Consider the following 22,780-nt stretch of genomic DNA (forward strand, 5'->3'; position numbering starts at 1 on the left):
AACCAGGTCCTCCTTGTCACCACAACCAGAACCAACCTGCCTGAAAGCCAACAGTCACACGAGGCTGTGCTTCCACTGAACACCTCAGTGAGCCAATCTAACTCGTGAGCTCTCCAGCCCAAACCCCACGGCATGCACACATACCTCAGTGCTGCATCCAACCGCTCCGTGCTGACGGAGCTCAGCCACACCACCATGCAGGGTGCAGAGCTGCAGTTTGGCCCCATGTCCAGAGCCTCGGTTTGTTAAGGGGGTGTTGAGTACAAATTAACTGCAAACAGGTAGCTTAGTTCTAGCTGAATTAGGGGAGGTACATGGGTAGAGGCAGCTCAGAGCAGACGGAGGGCTGCTGAAGTGTAAATAAGGGCAGAATTGGGCTCCTGCTGTCTCAGCTACAACTTTCTGCACTTTGGCTCTGAAGTTTATTAAGAGCCAACCAGCTGGGCTTAGCTTCAGGTGTGCCCACTACCTCTAAGACTTTCTTTTTCCTGTTAACAATCTCCTCCTCCTTTCCCTAACCACCCCGTTAACCCAGACCTCCCTGCTATCAAAAATGAAGCTGAAAAAACATGGTCAGATTATTCATCATCGTGTTTGTAATGTGACCATGCCCACCTAATGCCAACAGCAGTGCAATTTCCTGGAGTCTCACTGATGTGCTGATGGCCATAGCTGCTATTAGGATGAATTTACCAATAGTCTCCATTAACTCATATTTGACAGTGAGCCAGAAACTCAGGTGCTCTCCTCTCATGCACAAGATCACTTCTTCCCAAACTTACTCTCTGCTTTGCTCTCTCTGAGTCATTTTCATCCTCAGGGGTTTCCTTTCTGTTTTCTAAGCTGACAATTGGCTTAGACCTGGTTGCTCTGCCAAGCAGTAATCACAGAGTCAGGTGGGTTTTGTTCTTATCTTAATCTAATAAATACTATTAATTTTTCTCTCTCTCTACAAAAACACAGTTTTTTGCTTGAGTCCTTTTAACACCTTTCTTAAGCAGGCAGAAAAGTGCTGCAGTAAAATCAGCGTTCTGTTTGGTAATTGCCTGGGAGGAAAGGAGAAGCATTTTGGTTCTCAAGAGTTGCATTCACTTGAGAAATTAAATACTTTCGGACTGATTTATTCCCTCCTACAGCCTTTAGCATGACTCACTACGACCCAACAGCAGGTGCCCTCAATTCTGTATTCATAAAGTGGGTGTTGTTCTCGTGACTTTGTCCCCTTCTGCTGCTGGATTGGAACCCCCTGTGGCCCCACGTTACACGGATGGGCTGCACTTTGTCCCCACTCTGGAGGAAGGCTCAGGACTGCTGGGAGCAGCATGGTGAGGTGGGTGAGCACCTGGAGGGGTTTGCAGCTCTCCTGCTTGGAAACCTGCTCTCCCCACACCAAACTCCTGACCCACCGGAGCTCAGTCTCCCCATGCTGGGCAATGGAGAACGAGTTCAAGATCACACTGTGTCCCTTTTCTCAGTGATGAGTATTGGCTGATGAGAGAAGGAAGAATGAGGAAAAAAAAAACAAAAAAACGATGGTAACAGCACAAAATGAAAACTGTTGGTTTGGGACACACTGAAATAAAGCACAGTGCAAGGCCTAGCCAAAGCAGGGAGAACCTTGAAAGCCTGGGTTACCAGTGGGAAGCGTTAGCATGGCTCTGCAAAGGCTTTCATGTTCAGAGAGGTGAGACATTTCATACATATTCTGCATTTCATAATTAGGTATGACAATACGCTGCAGGCAAGGAGAAGTTTGGAGATTGCTGGATTCCACTCTGGCTCCTTCCTACGGTGACAACGTTTGTTCCCAAACTCAGACTTTTGACATGAAGTTCTGTGCCCATGAGCTCTGCCCCAGAGGGACCATGTGTCATCACACTGAAGAGCTCTCCACAAGCAGACCAATTTCACTGAAACAGGGGACACTCCTGGGAGGTGGCAGCATTTGAGTAACAGTGTCCAGGGACAGCTTTTGCCCCCGTGCACAGAGGGAAGGTGGCAGTGACTCAGTGTGTTACCTGTAACAGGAGCAGAAGATCCTCTTGGACAGCAGCAGGGGAAGCAGCAGCCTCCTCTCCCTCCTCCTAAATGTGCACCTTGAACACCTCCTCCACCACTGCTTCTCTGGCTAAAAATAAGCAAGCAAACATGTTGTAGATTGTTTCTACGGGTCCTTTAAATAGGAAAGTGTCTCCTTTCTGAACACGCTTGTCTCACCTTGAGGTTATACAGACACCACATTTCTCAGAAAACCATAATTAAACTCTTTTATTTTTCTCGCAAAATATCACCTTAGAAACAAGCTGCATCCTCAGGAAGCCACATATAATTGCAGCAGTGCAACAGGACACATCTGGATTCAATTCCATTTGGAACTATGGGATAAAGGAGGAGGAGGTCAGCATCCCCAAGACCCCTCCACATATCTGCCTGACAAACTGAACCACGTCAGCCAGTCTGACAGGTCAGCCTGACCTCTGGCTGAGGTACTCCAGCAGGTTGTGCAGCAAATGACTGGGAGGTCGTGGCTCACACTGGGGTCTGCTGGTTGCCACTTTTTCTCTGTTTTTTCTTCTTCCTCTTCTTGACCTTGGATACACCACTGTCCATCCCACTGGAATATTCAGATCGCAAGATCTCAGCCAGGCGATGTTTGCCATGAGTCTTCTTGAGAAGGTCAGACCTGGGCAGGAGGAAGAGAACAGGAATTAGATTTTGCTTTGCTCTGCTAGGTGGGTTACTTATTTTACAGCTGTGGAAAGTGACATTTGCGCATTAGCAGAAGAACAGCTTCCTTTTCTTGAGGCTTGATTTGAAATTCCGTCTCATGCAAAATTAGATATTGTTGTGACAGCTTTTCACAAAGGTGGCAAAATATCATGCCGTTTTTAAAAGCAAGCCTTTGTTCTGTACAAATGCTCTTGCAGGGGTGGTGGGGAGAAGGAGGGAAGGTTGTGCTGAAGGCTGATGAATTAGGTGACACAGCAGTTTGAGAATTGTAATAATAATGAAAAAGACTAAGAGCTCTAAGACACCGAACAATGGAAACATTTTATAAACAGAGCTGAAATCCATAGCTTGAAAGCAAGAATCCCAAACAAACAATCAACAAAAAATGATTTCAAGAGTGTAACACAGCAGACTCTTCCCTTGCATTGTCCTGCAGACATCACATGCACCTTGCAGCACTCCCTCCCCAGAGACCAGCTTTTGCAAGGGAAGCCACATTCTGCCCAGCCTCTAAACTCCGACGTGGATCTCCCTGCAGCCCTAAACTGCCAGCTATAAATATAAAAACCCCACTCAGCATTTTTCTACCACAAGTTCTGCCACTGTCCTGCTCTGTGACCTTGGGCAAATTTCATCCTCGTTGCTGCCATCTCCCTCTCTTAACTATCTGAACTGCAGTCTCTTCAGCAGAAGACCCACTGTTCCCTACAGCATTCCCACAGTCCTGGGCACGAGGGGACACCCGCAGCTATTGGTGTCTGCACAACCCACTCTTTGGTTTATTACAAAGACCAGAACCAGATCTCGAACCTTTCCTGAGAAGTAAACAGGAGTCCACCTAAGTACAATGAAGGAATACAACAGAAGCTCCATATGCGCTCCAGCACGCATCACTGATAACACCTGGACCTCAGCAGTCCTAAAGGGTGCAGCCATACAGCACTGCCCTTCACAGTGCCTTCAAGTGTGCAGAACCATGGTGGGGACTACAGAACCTTGGCTGCAGGAACAGATGAACTCATTCATTAGGCCCAATGTGCAAGGAAGGGAATGGAAGCAAACACTTGGCTATCTGGGATATTTGCTTGCCCCTTTTCCACATCTCATTTTCCATCCCTGTGTAGTTCCCACAGCTGGATTGCGTTCAATAGGAAGGCTCTGAATGGTAAGAAGGGTGGTGTGATGATTACCTCTGTAAGATGGTTTCTCTAGGATATAAAACCTGGAAGACAGGGGAGAGAAAACTCTGCTATTTTTGGTGCAGCCTCCATTCTCTCACTAATTTAAGGCCCAAACTCTGTGCTGGCAGAAGGGTTAGAGACTGGACATAGCAAAGAAATAAGGCACACAGCCACTGCCTGTTTTGAAACAAGAAGAAACTAAGGGAAAAAGACAGAATCAGCTCCAGTGAAGCAATTATGCTGCTGGTAAAGCCCTACCTACAGTACCTCCACAGATGCACCTTGTCAAACTGCCTTCTTACACCTATGTGGCACTGCAACACAGAGGGGCTCCAGGGGGTGCAGGCACAGCACCAGTGCAAGATGTGCCCTCAGCCACTCAGCAATGCTGGAATAACTTTGTAGGGTACCTCTGCAGCTGCATTACCTGCCCAGATCCCTCCATCACTTGACAAAGTTTCTATCTGACACTTTTGTTGTGTCTCCAAGTGTTTACTACAGTAATTCGGGGTTACCAAGCAACAGATCAGTTTACTCAACAACATGGAACTATCTGCTGCAAAAGGACAAGTAATCCACCAGTAGCTGCCAGGCTGAATTTCAGCTCAGCAGGGAGGTTGTTCAACAGTTTATTATCAATCAGGTGAAATCACTGCCCAATTAGTAAATCAATACCGCCTGCTGGGGTGATCAGCTGTACACTGAAAAATAAGGATGTGGGAGGGGGGCAAAAAGAGAGGTTTGTCCCTCTAACAAGTGCCACAAAAATCAATGGAGCTGTGCTGTGGAACCTGTGCTGATCACTGAAAGTAGAAAAACAGCTGTCAAGGCCTCGATTAACCACAAGATGTAAGAGGCACTGGCAACAGTGACAGGCTGTAGTGACAGCACGCAGGGAAAGTGCACCAGGTCAGGATCCTTGTCCAGATCCTTAACTCTGCTGTGCTGCTGCTAACTGTGCATTCCCTTCTCTGCTCAACTGGCCGAAGTCTCCAGGGCTCTGCTAGAGGAGCCAAGCTAACAAGGAAAGGTGCCCTGTGGTTATGACACAAAGCCCAGGAGAATGGAGAGAGACCTCAGTACTCAACTCTTTGAGCATCCTTGGGCAAAGTATTTAACCTCTTTGTCCTTCATGTCCATTCTCCCACCTCATAACCCAGGATGTCTGTATTTCCCTGTTGCCGAGGGCTGGTGTGATGCTAATTGAACAGAGCTGTGTGGCAATACCTGGCAAAAAGCTTCACAGAACGGCTGGAAACGTAAGACACGTTTGCAACACAGACAGAACCCATGTTCCCATCACTGGATAAACACATGGATTGTCAGCATCTCTTTCTGTGATCTCATGTCTGGATATCATGCTGTATTGAGCTCTAATGAGAACACATCATGTTGATAACGGGCAGAGAAATCCACAGCCCTTTAAATTCCTCCTTCCAAACAAGAGTTAGTGTTTTGGTGGGGAACTACAAAACACTGAAACGAAGGGGAACTGGCAGAGAAAAAAAAAAAATTCACTAATGATTGACCATCTCGATGTGCTATAGTGCCAGGATTTCAGCAGGGCTTAAAGGAGAAAGGAAGGCTCGAATGGATGAGAAAATAGCTAGTTTTATTAGCTGGGGGAAAGCAAGACAGGAGTAGAGAAACTGTAACTCAGAAAATGAAACAGCCCCAACATGCACATTAGGAGGAACTTATCCCTGCACACAAGTTATTTGACTTCCCTGAGACACTGTCCACAGCGACCAGCTGCCCAGCCCTCCACCCAAAGGAAATCCTAACTCTTTTGGATTGCAATTCCTTTCAATTCCATAATTCAATTCATTGCTTTGCTTCAGATTATCATAAAAAAAAATCCACGCAAATCTTTGTTGACATAAAAAATAAACAAAAAACCTCCTCGCATAACTGCAACACGTGTTCAAATCATAGAATCACTGAGGTTGGAAAAGAACACTAAGATCATCCACACCAACCACAACCCATCACCACCATGCTTATTAAACCTCATCATGGATGTGGAGATTCTCAGACATTCAGGTGTGGAAGGACCGAGGGACAGTGCTAAGAAAAGGACTGAGCATATCTGAAACCATTTTTGATTTTCATATCAAAATTCCAGTCTGTGCATCACACTGACATATCTGCTTCATTACAGAGCTGAACCGCAAGCTGATCTCTCAACTAAAAACTCCCACAGTCAGAGCAGTGCACCCACGTGTGCGTGGTTTCTCAGACATCATTTGATGGTTGAGAAGATGCCTCTTTTTACCTAAATGGAGAGCGTGCTTTTTCTCCTTCCTCTTGGTCAGTACTGCTGGCTGTTCCTTTGTCTTGAGCTCTGTGGAATGCTGGTGTGATGCAGTGCAGCAAGTGTGACGACCTTTAACCAACTTGCAGCATCTGCAGCAACCAAGGGTTCCCAAATTGCTTCAGCTGAGAAAGACAGAGTAAAAAGTTCTGACGCACAGTCCCAGAACTCATGGTGTGTCTTTGGAGGAGGCTGAGGTAGGTTGTTTCATTTATCAGAAAGCATTTCAACATGGAGCGCGCTATCAATCTGCCTGACAGCATCTCCAACAGCTCTTTGAAACTGTGCCAGCAGCAGAGCTGGGTTACCTCTGGGCCAAGGCTGCTGCAACACCTGCTTTTTCTACTTATAGAGTTGGACGAACCATCTGCAGCCAACGTAACCCTGTTTGCATTGGTTTCTCCATTGCTTTTTTAGTGGAGTGGGGGCAAGAAATTCATCAGCAATCCTACACTGCTCCCAGCAAACAGACTAGGGACTCTTATCTGCTGATATAAACACTGGCTTGAGCAGAATGCACAAAAATCAGCACTTGGTCAGATCGAGCATCAAGCGCTGCTGCAGTACAGTCAGAGCAGAGCAGTATTCATGTTGAGACAACCAAACAGTAAAGTTCACTGCACACCTACCAAAGTCAATTATTTCAGCTACACAGAGAGACAAAACTGGATAACAATCTTGCAGCCAAAACCTTAAGGGCCTAACAATACTCCTATCCAGAGCAATGCTGGTGTAATAATGATGTAAATCAATCCTCTCAAACAGAGCCATCCTGTGTGCCTTACTTTGATCCCATATTACCTAAGGTTCGACTTAATCTTGAAGTACAGGGGATTTTCACCTTAGTTTATATATACATTTTAAAATGCAGATGCTGTAGCAGCAATAACTATATTTAATATTCAATCTTTCTAAGTATTCCTGCAGCAGTGAGTTCCACAGAATCCATTGAACTTAAGGACTTACCTCTTTCTTTGTAATGGCACGAGTTCACAAGCAAGGCAAATTAAGTTGTGACTCCCCATTATGGTGAAACCCTTTGGCTTCCAGAGAGATCAATAGGGAAAAGAAACAGGCCACCAGTACCCCACAGAATCCCATAAAACCCTGCTGATTCAAAGCGCAAAACACCAAGCAGCACAGGGAGGCTTGGGGGAATGGCAATAGGTCCTCAGCATCTGCATTGTGAAGGAGTCAAAAGACATGTCTATTGGGCATGTCAGCTGCTTCCTGTGCAAGCTGCTTCTCTGCAGTGAGTGAAAGACAGTTAATCCCTCAATGGCAGTGGGATCAGCTTCCTTGCATCTACCCTTCAGTAAAAGCACGAGCCCAGGCACTTACTAAGCTGGTGTACTGTAACTCAATATACAGTATCTGGTTTATGTGGCTTACATAAATACAGCATTCCAACTTCCAAAGAATTCACGGGCACATGATTTTGCCATCCTCAGACTGGGTTTTCCAAAGCCTGCTATGGCTAAGGGGATAGTTGTTTTACACAAAAAGATTAACAAAAGAAAAAAATACATGGAAGTTTTACACACTTGTTCAGGAGAGGGCTGCTTCCACATTCCAGCACTGAACCATCACACACCTGGCTGCCACATCTTCCTGTCCCACCTTCCCCAACCAGGCTCCCTAAGGAGGCACTAAGCACAAAAGGAGACTTCAAAAGAAACGAGGACAACTTTTCCTTTGTCCTCTTAAAGAAACATTTAATGATTGCCTTTAACCCACTTTCAACTGTTTGTTCTTCTCTGGGCAGGTGCTGAGAGATGAGGCCTTAGTGAGCAGACTGATTAAAACAAGTATCAGATGTTTGGAGACAATGTGTAATACAACCAACACTCACGGTATCACCTGAGAAATATAATTGAAAAGATTGCCCCGTGACTACAATGCTATTATTTCAAGCCCCACACATTACAATTAAAAACCATTCGTCTTTTTATGGCAGTCTAAATTCTGCTCTCTGCTATGTCAGCGTGAACTCGAGAGCAATTCTCTGTAAATTAACAGAGCCATCTTGAATTTATGTTAGCAGATACTGAATTTGAATCTATATTCACTTTTTTTTTCTAAGCTGTCCCTTAAATAATAATATGCCTTTTTAAAAAAAAACAAAAACAAAGTTACTTAGAAATAAGTTTCACAGGCAATAACAGTTGTATGACAATGGACTATTTTTGCAGTGTTTTAACTTTCCAGATGTTCTCAGATGTTTTAGAGCTTGAGCAGTGAAAAACCCATGCGAAGTCTGCCCACTTGCCTTGAGCTGCAATTGTATGACCCATGTGCAAATGAGCTTTCAAATCACTCTGACCATTTGTTCCAAAGCCTCCACATCCCCCAACCCCATGCATCCTGTGCCTAAACTACCTACTGTATCTTGAGCTTGTCTGTACTATAATAGGATGAAGACTTGGGGAGGAGGAACGCTCTCTAGAAGAGGTGCGTAACAAGGGAAAAAGTAGCTCTAACAGAATAGCAACATCATAGGAACACAGAGAGGCATTGTTGCAGGCCAAGTAATCCTGTGACACGCTACTGTCAGTCATAGCTTGACACCCTGCTGGGCCAGCAAGACATCAAAGCCCACCCCATACCATCTTACATGCTCTTTATCAGCTAATCAGGCTATTCTTCCTGAAATAAAGCTCCGTTAAATCCCCCCTCACAGGGGCATTCCCATCCTGTTGCCCATCTGCTGGTGAGGGTCAGCTGAAGCAGGAGGCAGATCGGTGCTCTGTCCCTGGTGGCTTCTCAAAGCAGGACAATGCTGTCTCTGACTTTTTATTTTAAAATCCTTTCCCCATTCTTTCTTCCTTTTTTTTTTTTTTTTTTCCTCCCCCCTCCAAAATACATACATGTGCAAGAGATGTCACCAGTCTAGGAACAATTAAGTGGATTAGTGCTTTAATTGCATGGCTAATGGGGTTTGCAGCAACAATTATATGGAAGGAGTCACAACTGATACCAGGAAAAGAAAGATTTTTCTTCCTTTGAATTATTGCAGTGATTTCACAGGCAAGCCAGAAGTTTGTAGTCCGCTGTCGTGTTGGGGAAGACTGCAAGAGCTTAATGTTGTGATCTCAGAAGGGAGGACTATTTGTCTCGTGGAACCACCTCAAAGCACCTAGGATGAGAGGTACTGAGCATTTTCAGCTCCATCTCAGGGAGAGGAGACCACTTGGGGCTTTTCTCCTCCAGGTTTGACAGGGAATCTCAGATCCCTGATGCAGGAAAGGTGTACCTAGGAGACTGGAACAGATGTAAGACAAGGGAGAATAACTGGTATTTGTCAAGGCCAGGAAGGAAGAAGTGTATTGTGAGATAAATCACCACTCACACTGCCTTGGATTACAATAAGGAGAATGGTCAAACTCGAAAAGGGAAAACACTCATTCCTCTGCAGTTTCCTTGATGGTATATGGAGTGAAAAAAACAACAGCAAACAGTTATGCACACAGCCTTGTCTGAGCAACTTTTCCTAGTCAAGGATGAGGGCAGAGATGCCATTGCAGTTGCTCCCAAGCCAGGAATCACAGATCTGTGTAGGACTGTGATTGGAAACAAGGATGTGAATGGAAAATCCTGGCAGCTTCTACTGCAGAAATGTTTGGCTCCAATAGGACCTGCAGCTGGAGCTCTATCACAACCACGACATGTGCAAGGCAGAGAACCACTCCAATATGTGGGAAATCTCATGCTTCGCTCGGAACAGTGCCTGTGCCCTTCCTGATCCTTCAAAGTAGTTCTGGAGTGAAGTATAAATAAATAAAAATTAGGCTGCTTCTGCTTAAGCATTAAAAAAAAACAGAAAAGGTGCAGCAAAACCCAGGCTAGTTCATGGAGGCACTTCTCCACACTTAACACCTTCCTTCAAAAAAAGATCATCTTTATCAGAAGCTGAACTACAAAGTGAGCTATTTTTTTTTTTTTTTAAACTAAATTCACATTCTAATGTTTAACCAAGCTGGTTTAATACACATAATTTTTAGGCATTCTACTGCTGTTGGAGAAAAACAGAGAATTAAGCAATGGCTCAGAACACAATCTAAGCCTCAGCATGATTTAGCCTCTCAGCAATCACATATGAACTCCTGGAACAACCACAAGAACTTCAGGGAGCAATGCATACCCTGGGTTGGCACATGGCATCCCTTGGCTTGAGAACATCAAGCTGGCCTACCTTTTTGCTCTTGGTTTGGTTTTCTTCTTTGAGTTAGCAGTTGGAAGAGTAGTCAGATTCTGGGGAGCATCTCTCAGGCCAAAGCTCTTGGCCACATGACCCAGGTGGATAGATTTGATGTGGAAGATGTGCTTGAGGCTTCTGGGATAGGCAGTGTAGGCACAAAGAAAAGACTGCAGTGCTGGGGAGAGAAAAAAAAGAGTGAATTCTGTTAGCTACTGCATCTTTATATATATATACTTAAAGATTCAGCTGTTCCAGCTGAAAGGACATTGGTCTTGTCCTTTGGGACACCTTCTGGTCAGCAGCTGGTGAATAAGGTTGGTATGTTAAAAATCTGTGAAGGTTGTATATAGCACTGGTACAATCCCGTAAGGAGAAGAAAGGTGGTGGAGAAGGGTTAGGAACTGAAACAACGCTACATTAAGTTGCATTAGGTTTGTCTCTTGTAAGGATGCCCCTTCTGCCACAGAGGGCAATGTCTGCAGCACATCTCATATGAACAGTTGTTGACATCAAAAGGTAGCAGAAAGGGGGAAACAGGGAATAGAGGGATGAAGAAAGGGAAATGGAAGCATGGAAGTGGCACAGGAAGACTCCTCCGATATTACAACCCCAGCAGCCCATGCATTTTTCACCAGTTACTAGATAGTCCCTTATAAATATATGAGAACCAGATGGATTTCCTGACTCATCATCACACTGAGAACAGAGCTCACCTTCTCAGAAGGGAAAAATAATAGGATAGCGTACAAATTTCCTCTTTCACATCTTTATATTCCTGTAATGCCCTTCCCTCAGGGCTCATTGCTCCAAAGACAATCATCCACTAATATGAACACCAGCACTGCTCTTCAATATACCTGTAACATTATACCCAGGTTGTCCTCTTTGCTATAGGGAATACAAGGACTTTTAGTAAGGAAACTCTACAGCTCAGAAAATGCCTCCCCACAATCCCCCTACTGTTCCTCTGCTTCTAAACCTCCTGTGCTTCCCCTCAGCCCTCAGCCCTCACCCCAACCACCACCTTCATCTCTCTCTCCCTCTCAGCCCAACAGCAGCAAGCTCTAACTCTAACCTCTCCTGCCCTTGCCTGTTGAGCCACCGGACCAGCAAGTTTGCCCACAGCTTATGTCTAATCTCTTGGCAGCAGCAGGAGATTGGAGTTTATGAACAGTAATAAAAATGTCATTTTAGCAGATCAGCTCCTGGAAGGACCCAGGGAATCCATCAAAGCTCTGTTTACTGAGCAAAGCGAACTCCTTTTCCCAATCGATGAGAAGAAAAGATTGAGTTTTTTTGCACCTTCTTCCCAATTTCACAACGTTACTGTTTTAGAGGCATCTGAACATCAAGAGACCTGTATTTTCCCAAAAAGAGAATGTTGAATTCCAAACACCAAGTCTCACTGTCTCATCTGAAGGCCATCTCTCTGAGGGCTTATAAACCAGCTCACATGCTCTCAACAAACCTGTTCTGCTGCTGTTTTTTTTTTTTCCCACAAAGTTATTGGTCGAATTCACCTGCTGTGAGAGGGTGCAACTCCTCAAAAGGAACAACACGAGCTTGCTCCTGCACTGAATCCAGTCCCACTGGAGTTAATATAGCTGTGTTTCTTTCAGCATTTGAAATGGTTGATACTAAAGATCCTGTTATTATGAAGGCTGAGCTCATCTCCCACAGTTCTTCAGATGGCAAAGGCTGCTGGTACTCATTCCCCAGATCATCGTTTGAGAATCAAAGTGCCAAAGGCCCCTCACTTCCCAAAGTCCAGCCAGAAAACTGCCAGCCCCAGCGCTGACTCAGAGCATGTGAAAGAGAGACTAATCCAAATCTGAACTAGCAGCCCTGCCACATCAGCAGGGTGAAAGCTCAGCTCATGTAACTGCCTTACCTCTGGGGAGCTCAGAGCTGCTAACGTTCATCACAGCACCCATGAGATTTAAATGAAGACCCAACAGTAGCCGTAGGAGATGCATGCTGGTCTGGGGAGATTTCAGATTTGCACTGATGTAAGAGAATGGATTTAGGCTGGTCCTTTTCCCATTTCCCCTCTCTTTTCTAATAGAATTGCTGTTGTGGAAAGACAAAGGGAAAAACCAAAGAACTACACACGATGGAGGTTAGATAGGTTTTGGATAATGGCTGGACAAGCTGGTGGGGACATTTTGCCAGTGTTCAGAGCGTGTGGGAATAGGAAGAATGCACCGAAACCACCACCAACACAGGCTTTGTGCCACAGCAGTGGGTTCCTGTAACCCTGCTGTCCCTCTGCATATAACAGTGCTGAGGACAGAGAGGGTCAGAGCAGCTGCTCAACTACTAACAACAAACAGTGGTTTGCTTCCCTACCTTCCTGTAACCACAGCAGCATGAAGGTTCTGAAGACTGAGCTCTGCCTGTCACTGCAGCTTCAGAGCAGCACCACCTCTCACCATGTAAGACCTCAGCTTTCCAAAAAGGGCTCCACACTCCATGAAGTTTGTCCTTCAGAAAGCAGGGCTCAGCCACAGCTCTCCTCCCATGCTATCGCACTGCTGGTCAGTCAATCAAGTTTGAAGGGCAGCACTTTCCCTAAACTACCTGAGTTAGAAAAATATGGATCTGAAGGGCAGAAGGGACGAGTGGGCAGGGAGCCACTCGCCTTCTGAAGGCAAGCTACAATCAAAACACTGCTTATTAACATTGACTGGGTCAGAAAATGGGGAAAAAGAGAAAAAGAGAGAAACAAATGCATCTCTGGCACAGTTTCCAATTGATTGTCTGCCATGAAAGAAAAGCCAGCTGCCATGTTAATTATTCATGATGCCTGGCGCAGAGAGGAGGAAGAGGGGGTTTATGGAAGCCACTCAGCAGTGGAAAATTTGCATATGTAGATAGTGGAATAGGAAAAGAGGTGGAGTACTCCTGCACAAGAGAAATGGGATGCACAACACTTCAGCATTTCCTGACATACATTCTGCACTTCTAGTTTGTCACTAAAAAAGTTTAGTGTTGAGGTCAGCAACAAGTGCATATGGAGTGTGTGTGTGTGCTTACCTGCAGTGACATATGCTGGATAAACAGCCTATAGAGGTTTTCTGAGTGCAATCAAAAATGTTTTACTAACATTCAGGGAAAAAAAGCCCCTTTGACCTCTTTAACAGGTCCAATCACATCTCTTGATTTCATACAATTGTAATGCTGAACGTAAATTCTATCTTGAGAACAGCCTCCTCATACTCAGTTACACGATGACATTGTACAGCTCAAAGGCCAACTTCCCCACTTGTTTCTGGACCACATAGTACGTGACTTTTATTGTATATGCAGAAGAGTTTCTACCACATCCCTGTCAAGTTTCCCATCTTCTTCCCCAAATCTACCTCACTTGTTTTTTTTTGGAGAAGCAGAAGGAAAAAGCTTCTGGGGCTGCACAGTCACAGCAGCTGCATATCTGGCCACGCAAAGATGGATACAGAGTCTCCAGATTTATTCCTAGGTACAATTATTATTAAATCCACCCTGTTTTCTTCTACTTCCTGCTTGCTTTTGCATGCAGTTGTGATCTCCCATCTTTCTCCCATCCCACACAGCAACAACCAGCCTGAGAGCTGCTCCTAAGACATCCTGCCATACAGCTTTCAAACACCCCTGGTGCAAAACTGAAAGCACCAAGCAGGTATTGCACAGGCTGACCTTCCCAGAGCAACACACTCTCTGTTCACTCACGTGACTGGGTCAGAGCCCTCAGATGTGAATCCTGCTGAAAGCCAAGATTAAACCTCATTTGCACTTAATATGGGAATGTGAGAAATTAACATATAATATCATCACAAAGCCTTCTGGGTCCGTCCCAACCCCCTGCAGGGCCCAACGGACCCAAAAAGGTTTCTTCCAATCCTTTTCCCTGAAGCAAACTATAACAGCTTATGAGCCCTACTCCTATAATGGAGAAGAAATGCACCGACCTTTTTTTGCCCACCGGATGGTCCCCTCACTGGAGTGAACATAATTCTCAAATTTTGTCTGCAGGACCGTGGCCCGCTCCCGGACTTCCTGAGGGTCCACAACAGAGGATTTCTACAAGGGAGGATTAGAGGAAAGAGAGAATTTGAGTCAAGAATAATGAAGCAGTTTACAATAGATTTAATAACAGTAAAATCACACAGTAACCACCCAGGGGCCAACAAAGGTAATCCTCTCAATATTGCTAGAGGAAAAAAAAAAATTATAGATAAAGACGTTAAAGTCAAAGCAGCCAGTAAGCACTCCGTGGTGAGGAGAGCAAATCAGTTTTAATTTTGTGTTTTCTAACATCTTTCATGTATCTTTTTTCCCTCTTTTTTTTTTTTTTTTCCCTTTTTCTTTTTTTTCTCCTCTGATTCAACAGGCCAGATACCACTGCTCATTTCCCCAGTTATCTGGAGTAACTCTCCACAGGCTCCATACCAGCTTTGCCAGACTTGACTTTTTTTTTTTTCTTAGGACTTTCAGATTGATGTTTCAAGCTCCCCTGAGCAGTTCCTCACAGCACCTGGCCCCTTCTTAGCATGCACAGGGCAAGAGATCTACATTCATGTCCATGCCTGAGAGAATGGACCGAATTCAGCACCTGAGAACAAAGCTAACTAAAATGAACTTCTCATTATTGATGTCTACATGAAGTTTCCCCACTGTCAACAAGCCATATGTAACTAATTGCTATCGCATGGTTCCTCTAGGGTAAGATAAGTCCCTTGCACCAAATGCGTGACAGAAGAAACTTCCTTATACCAAAAAGGCAATTTTGAATGTGCTCAAGCTTTCCCATCATTGGACTGTAGGATTTGGTTCAGGAAATGGAGAGCAAACACTGCAGGGAACAAGCCATTACTAGGAGGAGGAAAGAGGTTGGCTCTGTTTCTGAACTACCAAGGCAGATAGAGGAAATGTGGACAAGGAGAAAACATTTTCGATGGCAAGTTGACAGCAAAGTGCAAAGCCAAGCATCCATGGATACGAACCTCCCTCAAGAAAGGACCACAACTCTCAAAAGCTACTCATATAGGAACCAGCATCCAAGCTGGAGCACTTGAGCCAAGGCAGTAATTTGATGCTGGTCAACTCCTCATCTTCCTCCCCAGCATATCTAATACTGCTTAAACCCTCACTTCCCTCTGCCCTGCTGCCAGTCCAGGGGTGCCACATCATGCTGACTGGGAACGCTGGGGACTGGGGAAGCCAGGCAATGCTGCTGACACCCAATGCAAAAAGCTCTGCTGACCCAGATCTGCTGCTCTGCATCCTAACAGAAAACCCACCCACAGAAAGACCCCAAGTGCAGTTCAAAGTCCCTGCGCAGTGCCTTCCTTGGAACTTGAGATCCCACTGCTCCCAGCCACTGCATCATCCTCCAGTGAAACAAACACACATGGGGAACAGAATTCCTGCTCTCCCACTGCCTGAACTACCTGTACCTCCAGCAAAGTCAACGCTGGCGTTTTAAGGCCTTGCAAGAGCCTCCCAGTTTGCCAGTCTCTGCTCTCCATCTCCCAGTGCACTGCAGAGATGGCCGATACAGACTGCTTCGTCGTCATCTTCTGGTTTGACTTAACACACTCCTATTAATCAGCTGAGACAGTTTCCAGTCGAGGGGCCTCTGTAAGGGTTTAATAAACTACGAGTGGTGCTGCCTTCTCCAAGTGGACACTCGTCATTGTGACTAACAAGTTTCCATTGACGTGAAACATAAAACTTTCTCCCACCCGCCCGCTCTTCCTAGCCCCCATCACTTTTCTTTTGTTAAGCCTCCTGGCAGCACAAAGTGTCACCTTCCCAGCGTTTTTTAATATGAATGTGAAATTAGTGAGGTTTGCCCTTTCCCCTGGCGGACAGAATCCTCTGTTATTAAAAAGTAAAGCACTTTAATAATGAAAACTTTTTCTCTTTTTCCTGTGTTTTAACTGTTTAAAATTAATGAGAAGGGCATAACGGTTGTCAAAGCGATATTGAAAGCCGGGTAGCCTGGACCGAATAAGCACGAAAATCCCTCCAGAGTGTTAAATAAACAGTGCTTCAGCCCCTTCTGAATCCCTCTGTTGGTTATTGTATACATTCTGTAACAGCACTCAGAATAGATCTGAGCACCGGGGAGGCAGAAAGGTTTCAGAATTCCAATAAAGGCCTCAAATTAAAGACAGCCTGGTGCGAATTCCAGGAGAAAATTAAAGAGACCTCAAGCTTAAGTGACAGGTGACTTGCTTCTGTGTCACAACTGTCAGGGGATTTAGTGATAATATGGCAATATATTACAAAGGACTTTTCTTATTCCCCCCTTTAGGTTTCAAAATGAGGCATCTCTTCTTCCTGGTGCTGGGGGAAAAAAAAAGTAAGACAAAAATGAGGGATAAAGAACTAGGTGCATAATTTCCAAAGTGTGAGGTCAGTCCAAGAGAAATAAATGAAAAAAGCAAATGGCAGGAAACATAATGTACTCAGAAAACAGCTTCTCCCCTCCTCCCGTCTCCACCTTGTCTTTTATCCCCTCCAGCCCCTTGAGACAGATCTCATTTTAAAATTGCCCCCTAATGGGCATGAAAAAAAAAAAATATCTGTTTGATTCCTGCCTTCCAGAAAGGATCATCTTAAAAAAAAAAAAAAAAATCTAAATTTAAAACTGTCTCAGAGCCGAACTGAAAATAAAACCAGTGCACCATGTGAGTGTCTGGGCAGATCAAACAGAGCCGTGCTACTGGAAGTGTACTGGAAGCCAACCCCTGTGCTTTACAAGCTTTAATCCTGCTTGTGCCCAGGTTCAGGTGAGCAGGACAATTAATTTGAGACCCTTACAGCTTTTCCAAGGCCCAAAGGATAAAAGCCAACCCCAGAGGTTTGCTTGATCTACTCTCCACATACATGAACTCGTTACATCCATTAAGTAATGAGCATGATTGTCATTATGGAGAACTAGTGGGATAGAAGAACATTTTCTAGCCTGTACTTGCTTGGAATGAACCTATTCTGGCAGATCCCTAACCACTAGCATAACCTGTGATCAATAACAGCATCTATCAACTCTAAGAAGAAAAAGGCCTGGCCATAACGTGACTTAACCAGCTCAGGACACTGGGGGACTTCCCTACAGCTACGCTTGGAAGAGGCACACTTATCTCTTTCAGAAGAAACTCGTGATTATAAAGACTGCAGCTTTCAGGTTTGAGAGGTGAGGGAAAGAACTGAAAGCTTCTTACTTCATTAGGAGGGTTTGTTAATGGTGGAAAGGACAGAAACTCAATAAAAACCAGACTCAGGTGGAGAAATTCTTTCTTAAAGCAGGAAGGAAAAAAAAAAAAAAAACCAGCCCAAAACCCTGGTTATAACATCTCCTGCTTCCATTATACTTCAAAACAAAATGAAGGATTTTGTTTTAATAACAACTTTTTACTAACCTCCACACACCTCCTCCAGAACTCACCAAGTCCCCCTGCCCCCCTCGATAAAAGTTGAAAGATCAAATTTATTCTCTTTGTAGGCAGGTGAACATTCACACACCCAGACATAGCCACATATATATTTTATACACCTAAATATAAAATATACATTTTACAGGCACTTCAGCTTGCTCCCTGGCTGCACACAGAAGCCCAAAAAATGCATGTTCCAACGGGGTTCTTGTAATGGACTTCAGTTGAGGCAATGAGAACCGAAGAGCATCATAATGAGATTCCTGTGTGCACAACTATAATATATACATGACTCAATGCATGGAGAGCTGATAAGCAAAGCTAACTCTCTCTCGAATGGGAACATCACAAATAGATCAGGTTCAGCTCCTCGTAACAAGTCCTCCATCACTCTCTGTCCTATGCAGTGTCCATTGCATTCCCAGCTTACTCTGCTGCCTTTACGGCAAACTTAGGGAATTTAGCAGAGATTAACCCTCCTTAAAACTTGGTAACGTGTCCCTGCAACAGCTGAGAAAGCGTTAGACCTCTTATGGAGCCTCTGATGGTAATAAAATAGAACTCAAACATCCTTGATTGCATTTAGTAGATTTTTCAAGTAATTCCTCAAGAAGCCTATGTGATATTGACAAGCCTACTGCAACCTCATCCCCATTAAACTGCAGAGATTTCTTTTCCATCAACTATTTCCCACTTTCAATTCTGTAAGATTTTGAGTCATATCAAAATTGATAATTCTGTATTTTTAAGTCCTCACAGCAGATTCAGACCATCCTTCAGCCAGAGTGGATCTATCACAGCTCCAGTGCAGTCAACAGCAAAATACCATTCACTTTGAAGGCAGAGGGAAAAGAGAAGTTCAATCCTACTTTTGACTGCAGGTGAAAGGAACCAGCTCCTGTTTATGCACAGTACCTGGCATGACAGGGCATGGCTAGGAAGCAGCACCCAGCAAAAAAAATGAGTAACAACTGTTTTCCAAATACATTTTGTTGTTGTTGTTTGTGTATTCCTTTGTTTTTGTTTTGAGAAGAGTAAGAAAGGCAAAAGATGAGTACTGAAGTCAGAATATTTTACATCTAAATGTGCAGATCATGTTGCAGTTTGAAAGCATGGTAGAAATACAAATTCTATCAGTCCTGCTAGCAACCAGGCTTACTAGCCACAAAAGGACACAAAAAGCTATTTTAAATAATTTCTGCAGTAACAAAGCACATCTACACTTCTATGTATTTGCTGAACCAGCTAACAGACCATACCATAAGCATGTTCCAAAGATCTAAAATACAGGATGTATGGTGATTTCAGTGAAAAGGTAAGAGCTTGAAATAAAGCTGTATCTCACAGCAGCCACAGATGGAGCTTTCTGTGAAATACAGGGCATAAAGGAAAACAGCATCTTTCAAAAGCATATCTACCAAAACCACCACAGTTCTTAACAGCCATCTGCAGGAAATGAGAAGGCACTGGACAGGCTGCAGGCTCACGTATGTTAAAGCAGAAAGAACAAGCAGGCAAAACTGCAACAAGAGGAAAGAAAAAAGCATTCTGCAAAATGCTTGAAGCATTCTCGACTTCCATTCAAAATGAAAGTTCCTCAAGGATTTAATTCCACAGAATGCAGAAAGACCTCAGCCATCAATTGCAAGTGACTGAATGCTGTAAATTAGCAAACTGATGGCAGACCCAAAGTTTGCAGAAATCAATGAAAAGATGTCTGTCAGCCCAGCAAGCTTTGTTTCAAGCTCCAAGTAAATACAGATAATAATTAAAAAGCCTACACAGCACATCACCAAATACATTTTGCTCATTTCTTCAGAACGATTTTATGTTATTTGCCATCTCCAACAGTTTTAGTGCAGAAAAGCCAAGCAGAAGAGAAGCACTGTGGGAAAAAAAAATAATACTTTTGCAGCCAGAAAGCTTTACTGTCTGCTACAAAATATTTGCTGAAGAGTTAAAAAGAACTGGTTTTTGGACAGCAGGTTAAAGATTGGACAATCGTGACATAAGGCAATTCTATGATTATTTGCATTGCCTGACATGATGGATATACCAACCACCACACTGCAAAGATGGAAACTAAGGGAGGAATGTTTATGATGTTTAACTGGTAAATGAAAATGGCAGCAATTCCAAATCAGGAGAATAACTCACCTTGCTTCCTGGTCTGTGCAGCCTGAAGCGATCATCTTTCATCAGGCTGGATAAGACCTTCTCCATCTTCATCTCTGAGACACTGAAGCAGCAAAGACAAAAAAAACCTGCAATTTATTCTGCATAAAAAACTAAAGGCTGATAATGGATGGCAAGATGGGAGGTGATACTCAACCCTCATCCAAAGAAACAAAGTGTTTATGGGGAAACAACAGGATCAAAAGGAATTTCTCCTACGAAGCCAACTCTGTTTCCTTCCACACAGTCGCATCATACCCCACTCCCACAAGACCTTATGTCATTCCAACCTCCTGCTCCATTGCTGGACTCAGAACCCAGAGATACTCCTCCTACGGACCTACTCTCACATTCATTTAGAGCTTCAAAAGCCAGTTCTGATACCAAAGACACAGTTTGATTTTCTTTCCCGTTCTGGGGACTCACCCTCTTTCTCCCCCAGCACAAGTGTAAAACCAAAGCCCTGAACATTAAGGACTTAAAATACTTCCTTTTTTTTTTTTTTTTTAACATTTTTTTAAATAAAGGCAACTCAGTTAGCTATCCCTAGTCATGTTTCACACTGGGCATTTATTTCCATTCTGTCAACTCACATTCTCCCTGTTGCTTCAACCAGATGATTTATTCTCTAGTCCTGCTTGCTTGCAAGACACTGCTGGCCCACTGCTATGGCCTAGATACCAATGAGTTCTTCAGAGCCAGCTTCATTTTAAAGCATGCAAGTGGTCCCATCCAGAGAAGCATGTAAAGGAGATTAGATATCCTTCGTCCTCTTTAACACTGTCTTGTGGGGCACACACACACCAGGTGACACAACACAAGAACAGCTGTGCAGCTTCAGGCAATTAATATTATGGCTGCATCCAAACTGGGTCCCATTTCCAAGGGAATTACTCAGATAATAAAAGTTGAAGTTTGTGGGTCCAAATTTTCGAGTCGCTGCATTTCAGCGGTGAGCAAAGGTCAGCTCTAGAGAAACAGATTCTTTCCCTTTTTTATACCAGAGTAAATCAGAAATACTGCACGGAAGCCAAGGAGTTCATTGGGGTTTACTAGAGAGTAAGGAAGAGATAAATCTTGGGGGCCCAGCACTCCTTAGATTCCCAGATCTCACATGGTCAGACAGATGCAGGCAGCTTCTGAAAGGAAGCACTGATGATTTTCTACGAAGTACAGAAACAAATTGTACCAACAAGGATCTTCCTTTTCTCTTCACTCAGAGATCTCAAAACTCCTGGTAAGGAGGAATGAATAATTCCTTGCTATGTTCTGTATTACAAAGGATGCTGTGTCCTTTCCACTTAAAGCAACAAATACCTTTTTTCCTGCAATCTGCACTTCCAACCTCCACTGGCTCATCATCACAACGTAACTAAAGGAAAAGAGATGGTCTGCAGAAAGAGTCACCCAGCCTCAGAGGTACTCAGAGTCCGTAAGATATCCTGCATGGGAGAGGAGCCCCATCTCTGTGCAGCTGGGACTCTCAGTACACAAATACCTCCACAGAGGATGCAGAGAGGGGTAGGGGAGAGATGGAGAGAAAGGGAAATGGAGCATAAAATGACAACTGAGGGCTTCTGTTTGTTTTTGAAAAGTGTAACAGTAAATTAAAACATAAACGGCAACCGCTTAAGCAAGTGAAAAGTGAAAACCTCCCCATCCCCCCAAGGTTTCTTTGACACAGCTATGAATGAAAACGTCAAACCTTTGACATTGATTTGTCTGATATGTCACCCCCTCGCCGATCCTCCCCTCTCACGGCGCGCTGCCAGCTCGCAGCCTAACAGAAATGTGAACTTGGTTCTCAGCGGGGAGCAGTATGTGAGGGGAGCAGGGGAGGGGGAGCACAACGTGGAGAAGGGAGAGAAATGACTCGTGCCTTCACGGTGATGCGCCCTCCTTTATAAATTAGTTAGGCTGCCCGTTAGGAGATAAAGAAATTATCTGATAGCTGTCGAGGCAGGCGCTGCTAGATTGCAGTTGAAGGAACTAAAAGAGACATAAGCAAAAAAAGAAAAAAAAAAGTAAACCTCACTGACTTTCTGCTGCTTCTTGCCTCTTCCCTATACAGGAAAATGTGTTAGTTATGCTGAGACAGAATGTTTTGGAGGCTAACCTTTAAAAAGAAAAAGAAAAATGGGGAAATGCACACAAAACATCAGCATGCATGTACACACAGCTGGACAGAGGAGCCACAACTTCAAGCCACACAAAGACTGAAAAGAAAGTTACAGAGGCACACGGCTTCCTTGAGACCCATTGGGAATTACTGATCTCAGCAGAGCCAAAGTGAGATCGTTTTGGCAACGGCTAAAGCTGTTTTTCCACAGTGGAAGCCAAGGAGAGGCTTCAGGTACTGGTGAAAATTAATTGCGAGCGATTTCCAATTTCAAAGGCAGTCATCCCTAATTCCGAAGTGGATTTTCATCCAGGAACAAAGCCACGTCTGCTCTCATTACTTCCGACTCTCAACACTTCTGGACTTACTCCCATGCATGCTGGGGTGGGTGGAGGGGTTTAAAAAAACCTCTGGGTCAGATCCTCACCTCCTGTAAATCAGTGTGGCACTACTCATTTACACCAGCTGAAGATGGCAGGGACCTGTCTCATGCTTTGTCTTCTTAGAAATACATATTTTATGAAGTATTTACATTTCAATAAACCTCACGGGAATTTCATTTATAAAAGGAAAGAAAAAAATTAAAAACAATTCACACAATTCGCACGCTGAAACCCAACACAAAACAAAAGGCTAAGAATT

At 44.2% G+C, this 22,780-nt stretch overlaps 1 protein-coding gene across 3 annotated transcripts in view; it reads right to left on the minus strand.

Annotated features, from left to right (window-relative positions):
- Window positions 1-2,240: 2,240 nt before the first annotated feature.
- Window positions 2,241-22,780, minus strand: part of DDX31 (DEAD-box helicase 31) — a 42,616-nt gene continuing 22,076 nt past the window's right edge. For 2 of the 3 annotated variants that reach the window (XM_085239521.1, XM_085239520.1), the window contains exons 17-20: window positions 20,002-20,083; window positions 14,371-14,482; window positions 10,418-10,598; window positions 2,241-2,683 (exon numbers count right to left, since the gene is read on the minus strand). In XM_085239521.1, coding sequence (XP_085095647.1) covers window positions 2,530-2,683; window positions 10,418-10,598; window positions 14,371-14,482; window positions 20,002-20,083 — 529 coding nt within the window. In that variant the 3' untranslated portion in view covers window positions 2,241-2,529. Of the gene's footprint in view, window positions 2,684-10,417; window positions 10,601-14,370; window positions 14,483-20,001; window positions 20,084-22,780 lie in introns of those variants that run through there. The other variant, XM_085239522.1, reaches the window with a different exon arrangement.

This window comes from Meleagris gallopavo, chromosome 19 (genome assembly GCF_905368555.1).
Source record: "Meleagris gallopavo chromosome 19, MGAL_WU_HG_1.1, whole genome shotgun sequence".
Taxonomy (NCBI): domain Eukaryota; kingdom Metazoa; phylum Chordata; class Aves; order Galliformes; family Phasianidae; genus Meleagris; species Meleagris gallopavo.